The following is an 8,309-nucleotide window of genomic DNA, read 5'->3' on the forward strand; positions in this document are numbered from 1 at the left end:
ATACTGATCTTCAAGTTTATGCAAGGAATGAGATGAATCAGTCCAAACCAATGCTGCTATAACCCTACTAGAGTTGCCTTCTTTGTCATAGTACCAAATTACATGCAAAATTGTTAATTTCTTGTTAAACATGCCTCAATGACACATAGTACTAAAATCATCGGTAGATGTACTTCATAATAAAGTAATTAATTGAAATATTCACGCTAGAAAGCAGATATCGCACAACTTCCTCATCAAACTCCAAAATCATCTTCAACTTAATGACGACCGGGGAACACAGAAAACATGCAAATATTAGTCGTAGGACTCTATACAACCAACTAATTATTTAGACAAGATATCGTTGATCAACATGTCCAAACTAATGGAGGAGGAACCGTGCGGACCAACCGCCTGCGCTGCGAGTTCCTTCCACTCCATAGCCCTCTTCTTCATCTTCTTCCCCTTCTCTCCTTCCGTCATCAACTCCCTCACAAGCTTCCCGACTTCCTCTCTCTTCACATCACTACCGATCTCCAACCCGACCCCCCACTCGTCACAAGCATACTTGCAAATAGTCTGTTGGTCGACTTGACGTGGCCAACAGAGCATCGGCACTCCGGCCGACAAGCTCTCAATGGTCGAGCTCCACCCGCAGTGAGTCAAGAACCCTCCGACAGCAGGGTGGTTTAGTACCTTCTCTTGTGGGCACCAACCCGAGAGAAGACCCCGCTCTCTCGTGATTTCTTCAAGAAACTCACCCGGAAGATCAATTCCACTCGCGTCCATAACCAGGTCCGGCCTTATGACCCACAAGAAGCATTGCTCGCTACGGGCCAGTCCCACTGCAAACTCTACCAACTGCTGGTGCGTCAGACATGCTACGCTCCCAAAGCTGACGTAAATCACCGATCCGGGTCTCTTCGAGTCCAGCCATTGGATGCATTCGCTGTGCTCTTTCCACAGATTGCCTCCAATGTTCTTCACGACAGACGGCTGGTCGCTTCCGGGGATTTGGTTGAGCAGTAGATTGAGTGGTCCCACCGCGTAAAGTCTAGGGACCAACGAGGACAGGGCACTTAAAACGTGGGGCTCCAGCGCTTCAAAAGTGTGAATGGCGGTAGCTGTGGCTTTCTGAGCTCGGTCGGCGACTCCCAAGATGTAGTTGAAGAAAGTGTCGTCAGGGTCGGTGATGCGGCAGCAGCCGGGCATGTCGCGTAGCCTCATGTTCTTCATGCCAGGGATCCAATCAATGGGAGTGTCCAAATAGCCATTGCTCAGATAGGATTCATCTGCATGTGCAAGAGACATACGCTACATCTTTGGAAAAGCGTCTCTATGTTGGGGTTGTGAAGCATGCATTTTTATCGTTAATTTTAGTGGATTAATAAGCGTAATAAACTCTTTGAACATTGAACTCTTAAGAATTCTAGTCATAGCCATCCTTATTTTACCTGGGAGAGGTACAAGACCCTTGTCCATGAGGGCGCGAAATTGCATGAGCCCCATGAGGGCACAGGCCGGGATAGTCCACAAATTTATGAGGGGGATCTCAAACTTTTCAGCGGCGGGACATGTAGTGAACGACATGAAACCATCTGCAACGATGCAAGAAATCGGAGGAAAACTAGCAGTACCAGTTGCCTTCAAAGTATCGGAAGCGTGACGAAGATGGTTGGATACAAGGTCAGAGAAAGGAGCGACCATGTGGTGCCTCGCTGACTTAGTGATCGAGACGGAGTCCTGCGTCGCATCAGCATTCGAAGGGGGAAGCCCATCAGGGATCGTCAAGAACCGAAAACGGTTGCCGCTTAAAAGGTCCCCCTCCACGGCGCTATTAGGATCACCGGCTCTCGCTTTGAGTAGCCGTGCGTGGTTGAACTCGGTGTTGACGAAGGTGATGTAGAAGCCCTTGTGATGGAGAAGTTTTGCCAGTTTGAGCATCGCGCCTATGTGGCTCTGCGCTGGTGCCGGAAAACAGATGGCATGCGGTTTTCTTGAGCATGATGACTCGGACAGATGATCTTCCATTGAACCCGTTTCAGTCATCTCGTTACTCTTTATTAGATCTCCCTCACAAAAGTGAACGTGCCTCACGAAAAGAGATGGAATATATGTAGGGATACTGCCTCTCAAATAACATGCACTCACAATTTGGTCGTCTTGGAATAGTTGGTCATGGAGTTTCATGAATGTCTCTGTTCACACCAAACATTCATGGAGTATTAGCTCCGTACGTCGTTTGCCCTAGTTGTGATGAATCTTCTTACCTATCAGCAAATCAGACTGCATTGACAACAACCACAGCGATCTTGGGGCACCTTGCAATTGCAACGTGCCCTAAGAGGCCGCCTAAGGCAACGAAGAGCATAAAGGCAACACAAGCAAGAGCCTAGCCTTAACTACGGTATAACACTAGCTTAAGCTAGTCGTCATTTCTCACAGCTTTCTACAACATTTGGGGTATGCGTTGCTTTTTGGAAATTCCAACGGCAACTCTAGTTACGAAACGTTGCTTTTACTAAGACGTTAGGCCAAAAACAGTTTCCGAAAAGCGTTACTTGTGAAAAGTCAATCCAATTTCTAGAAGACTCTAGCATGCATATACATTTGGTAGGATTGTGTAGCATGCGTAGATATGTCTGTGCAATACGAGATAACTCTATAACTTGATGAGTTGGTAAAATTTCGGCCAATGGTCTTGTAGAGAGTTGGTGGAAGAGGCCCATAAATATGGGTTTTAATGGGACTAGAGTAAAGTCCTTAAACCGATTCGTCCGAACTACGAGACGTAAAATTCGAGGGTATTCCTCTAGAATGAAGGGAAGGAAAATATTTTCTCTCAACTTAGGGGGTGATGATGGAGAAAGTAGACTCCACGTCATCTTCGGATGGCTACCGTCGGGCAAGATCGTATAGTAGCATCCCACATCTAAGGTGAATTATCGGAGTTTCGACTCCAGCATCGTTGACTTGTACTTCGCACAATATCTTTAAACTAACTTGTCAGTAATGTACCCCTAGTTCAAAGACATTGTAGGCATCCACCAAATCTCGTACAATCATTTTCCATCACCAAACCCTCAAATTGTACCAAATTTTCCACCGAGCTCTCCCTTTTTAAAACTAGAAACTTATTTATCCCAACTCCTCAAGATAAACAAACAGAAATTAACAGTGGTGTCAAAACCTCTTTCGATTGCTATTATGGCTTTAGTCTCATTTAACCGCATCTAAATCACCAACTTAGATATTTGACACCAAAGCTATGACCAACTCTAACTCACTACCCATTCCTAGTTTCAATGGAAATGGCTATGAGTATTGAAACATTGAAATGACTACTTCATCGATGGCCCGAGGTTTATGGGACATTGTGGAAAAAGGATATGCGGCTCTGACAAAAGGTGCAAGTGTTTCAGCCAAGTGCTAGTACTTAAATTTTGGCGACCCAATTAATCATTTACTACATAGAAAATTAGAAGTCAACCCCAATTCCTAAACAAAATATTATTAATTTGCATGGTAGGAGCTTTTGAGTAGTATTAGACTCACATAAATTGCACATAATTAGGCTAGTGTTGAATGGACTTTAGCAGGGAGGCTTTGAGCTTAGTTAAATTATGTGGAGTAAGCCTACAAGAACACATAATTCGGCCAAGCCCATTGAATACCTCAAAGGGCCGAAAATTACATGGGGTGAACATAGGAAGTGCTTCATGTTGAAGAAACATTTCCAGGGATTTTGGTGATTCCACAACTATCACTGTTATAATATTTACTACAATAAGTGCAAATGTTCGTCATGAAAAATAAAGGGTTGTGATGATATCCATGAAAGGTCAGCTTAAACCAGCCAGAATGATGAAGATCTTGATGAGATATGGACAAATAAAAAATGATGTTGTGTTCATAAGAATTTAGAGGTACGCTAGCTCAGCTGGTATTTGTCCCCGTAAAAGGCCCCCGATAAGCAAGCCAGGTTACTACGACTGTCCTTGAGGGCCAAACCTTTTCATCGTTCGGTAAAGGTCCCACTTGTGGAACATCTAGATTTGCCGTGTTATTATAGTCGGCAACGTGATTGTTTCCATTAACCAGATTAATACTTGATTGGGATTTTCATGCCTTTGTCAAATACTCCTGATCGTAGGATTACCTGGCCTAAATTATTTTCACCATTTAATTGACCAAAAGTTGGAGGAGGAACTTACTCGGAAACCACCGTATTGTGTTAGATACGTATGGAGCGATTTGATGTCCTGGGCTTGGACATGACATCGTTGATCGCATTGATGACTAATCGGCCTTACCACGCCAGAGATATGTCTCACTAAATGATTTTCCATCTCATTTTAATGTTCCTAGAACAACTTCTTCGTGGTAGCCACCAAAGTGGGGTTTGGTGCTGACTCCTTTGCTTGCCCCTTCATAAGGTCCCGCAGATTTCAACATTGCCCTCTTGGCTTGGCTCCATTGTTATTGGAGTGGCTGAGGTCTCAAGTTGGGTAGCTCTATCACCAGTGTTACCCGTAGCATGATCAGGCTCTGGACCTACAAAAAGATCTTTCGCTGAAAATTTGATCGACAGTGAAATGTCTTTCACCAAAATTGTTTCTTCGATTTTATCAAGAGGGTATGAGTCATATGACGATTTCAGTCATGCGTCTTATCATGAAGCACAAGGAACACATATACTCCAACAGAATTTAATCAACAATGATGCCAATAAAAAAATTTCGAAATCTAACTAACGACAAAGTGCGATGGCATAAAGATACAACGCTAGAGTTTAATCTACGTCAATAATCTGAAAGCTACAACTGAGATACAAGGTAAAATTTAATCAACGACAAAATATCTGAAAACTATAGCTAAAGTACAGGAATTGAAATATAATTTTTTTGGGTCTGTAATTAAAAGATAGTTGAAAGATAATAGGTTTTTGACTGAAAACTATAGCTATTTAAAGCCTACAATCAACGGTTATAAACGGTGATTGATTTTAAAAGATAACTTGTTAATCCTACCAATTGTTATAAGAAATTATATTATCAATAGTATCCTATTATCTAGTACAATTTATTTAAAAGAGCTTAAATATCCTAAAATATCGCTACTAGGTAGTTGCCCATCATGTTGATGTCAACGACTTTATCCCAAGATTAATAACTTCTTTGGTTACCGATGCTCTTCAAGTTGTTGATTATTCTTTTCATTGATGATTTCTGTTGTTCGTCAAATTGCTATTATTGACTAAGTTTGTTACTAATCGATTGCAACAAAAAGTGGGTCATTTGTTTGGGTCAATAATAGGCAATACAAAAACATGACCACTTAACTGGGCTAGCAAGTCACTTGGGTCATGGTAGTCAATAAGCTCGAGCTGGTCTCGACTCAATACTCAAGCTGTTCAAACTTAAGTTGGGCTCGATTCAATTACAAAATCTCTGAGATGTTTTCTCCTCTCGTTTATCTTAAGACGAAACTTGTTGACCAATGTGCGAGATAGGGTTAACCAGATTGTTGGGATATGCACAATCCACCGGTTATAATATCTTGGCATATGATTAATCAAAGAGCAATTGATTTTTTAACTCCGCGGTTTAGTATAGTGATCAAAGTGATCGACGGACGCACAAAGGAAAGCCACAACGGAAAGAAGTGGACTTGCTTTCGTCAGTCAACAAAGAATGTTGGGAGGTCCACAAGCGGATTCATCCATAGTTTGGTTTGGATGCCCACCTCGTTCCCTAGCCATAGCTAGTGCTGGCTTATAATATGTGCACATTACAAGAAAAGGGGACAGCTTGTGGAGACAAGACAAGATAAAAGAAGCACATTCTCACATTTGTTGGAATCTGTTGGAAAATATCGGAGGAATGAAACAAAATGGAATCAAATTTTGAGACGTAACAACGCTCTCCTTAAGGATTCATTTGTTGGCAAATATCTTTCCGCATACGACAACATCTTAAGTGAGAATAGAAGATAACAATTTTGACATTTTTCCAGAATCTCTCAAGGGAAACAATTTGAGATGAAAGATGTATTTCTTTGAGAAAAAATGAAATTTGGAAGTTAAAGTTATAAAATAATGAACAGAACATATATATATATATATATATATATATAGAGAGAGAGAGAGAGAGAGAGAGAGAGAGAGAGAAGAGAATACAACTCTATAATATTTGGACATAACGCTTCAAGTCCAAAAACACGTCTGAATAACTGTTAGACATAATTAAATAACAAAGATTCTTCATGTTCAAATAACTATTAGAGATAATTAAATAACTAAACATTCCGAATTAGAATTAATAAAGTATACCAACAGCGTATCTCACTTGCCCATTTTTTTTATTTGAAAAACTATAATAACTTTCTAACTATTAAAGTATCTTGCACTCTCCCGTCTTTCCTACGTGGGACAAAGAAAAGATGCTTTTATTTGTTTTACAAACAAACCTACAACATAATCAACAAAGGACAATTGAAGAGAATGGAAAGCCTTGCGCGTGCGGAGGTGCATGCGATGACAAGGAATGATAATATTGATCGTGGAGGCATCGTGGCCTCCACACGAAAAACGGAAACCCTCTTCCTGCTTTTCGTTGAAACTAATGCATTCCGATAAATTGTGCATTATTTTGGTCATGATGTGATGTTGTAGCTCATCTTGTCCTCCCACTTTGGTTCCTCGGTGTTTAATCTAGGGCGCCCACTTCAATACGCCAAGTAATGCTCCACCAACCCTACCATTTGGAGCATCCTTTCGTACCTTCCCTTGTCCTCCTTGTACTACTCCCCAAACGATGGTGATTCTAATCTTTGCTAACCTAATATATTTTTCTTTCTTCGTCTTCTTCTCCTCGCGAAAAAAGGGGTGAACCCGAATGCGAAGATTAATGTCGAGAACTTGCTATCTCCCCGTTTTATGACCTGATAAAACATGGAGTAATTCTCTAGAAGGCAGTGAAATAGATCTAGAATCCAAGCGCCTGTTGATTCCAAAGTCAGCAAAACTAGCCCGGACGATTTCTTTCTCAAAACTTGTGTTGCGCTTTGAACTCAAAGTGAGAGATCGGCAGTCTTGTCATATTTTTAAGCAATACAGGGTCGGCATCATGAGTGATAACCTATTTAATTTACGTGCAAGCCCACATCCTCGGGCACGCATTTAGAAACGGGGAAATGGAATGAAGATGGACAATATAAATGGATTTCAAGAAAGATAGAAACCCCTAAGAGGTTAATGACATTGCTTTACAATAAACTATGTTATCTCCAAACGCGACCATCAACATCCATCATTTTTTAGGTCCATCCACCTTCTCTATTTGCTCTTGTTGCAGATGCACTGATCTCTGATTATGTTTTATAGGTTTGATAACCTGATTTACAAACTAAAAGAAGGTGCCATGATATCTTCTGGAGGCTATCACCCACTACCATTGTCCTTGCTCTATTTTTGGGATAAAAACACAATAAATTTTGTACGGTGTTCACTTGAGTGCTATAACTTCGTTTTCACTCACATGAGACCACTTTTTTTTTAAAAAAATCGTTCACTTGAATGCCATCGACGATTTGTTGCGCCTGAAAATCTGATTTGACATTAGTTTATTATATAACGTACGACGGGGCTCGCTGACAAAATGAAATCACCAAATGAGAAGTTAAACTACGTTGTTTATAGATCTATTTAAACAACCCTAATTCAATCTAAGAAAATTTGGGTAAAATTCTGTCCAAGTTGAAAAGGTTGGTGAAGAATCCTAACTCTGCTTCCAACCCGATATTGGGGTTCGTTCTCAGAGCAAGCGAGGGAGAGGGAGAAGGGCATCCGTTGGTGAAGAGCCCTTACTCAAAAAAGAGATTCCCTTACTCATTCTCTCTTAGAAGTCACCATCGCCATTTCTTTATTTCGTCCGCCAACGAATTTTGGGCTCTCAAAGGAAGCGCAAAGACAGAAGAGAGAGCAACAATGGACGACGAAGGAGGAGTGGCGTCGAAGTCACCAGGCTATGCTTCTAAGCTGAAAACAAAGCTAGAGAGAGAGAGAGAGAGAGAGTCTTCCTAAGAAACATCTTCGTTTTGTTAGCTCTTGTCACATGGGGTGAGAAATTTTTCACATGGATCTTCAATTTCTTCTAAAAAGCAAGGTCGGTTTCAAAATTATGACTTAAAAAGTCACCTAGAACGAATTATCGGAATACGTATCAAGTGAACAATACACTGATGTGCCACTCAAGTGAGTGAAGAAAAAGTTATAACATTCTAGTGAGCGTCATGTGAAAGTTGTAACACCACTAGTGTTCTTACCA

The 8,309-nt window shown here is 41.1% G+C and overlaps 1 protein-coding gene across 1 annotated transcript; it reads right to left on the minus strand.

Moving 5' to 3' along the window:
- Positions 1–229: 229 nt before the first annotated feature.
- On the minus strand, positions 230–2,023 carry LOC115756538 (7-deoxyloganetin glucosyltransferase-like). The gene is made up of 2 exons (XM_048283992.1): positions 1,437–2,023; positions 230–1,274 (listed from the first exon to the last, which is right to left on the minus strand). The coding sequence occupies exons 1-2, from the start codon at positions 2,011–2,013 to the stop codon at positions 328–330; spliced, it is 1,524 nt and encodes a 507-aa protein (XP_048139949.1). The 5' UTR covers positions 2,014–2,023; the 3' UTR covers positions 230–327.
- Positions 2,024–8,309: the final 6,286 nt, after the last annotated feature.

The sequence above is a fragment of the Rhodamnia argentea genome, chromosome 8, assembly GCF_020921035.1.
Source record: "Rhodamnia argentea isolate NSW1041297 chromosome 8, ASM2092103v1, whole genome shotgun sequence".
NCBI classification, from domain to species: domain Eukaryota; kingdom Viridiplantae; phylum Streptophyta; class Magnoliopsida; order Myrtales; family Myrtaceae; genus Rhodamnia; species Rhodamnia argentea.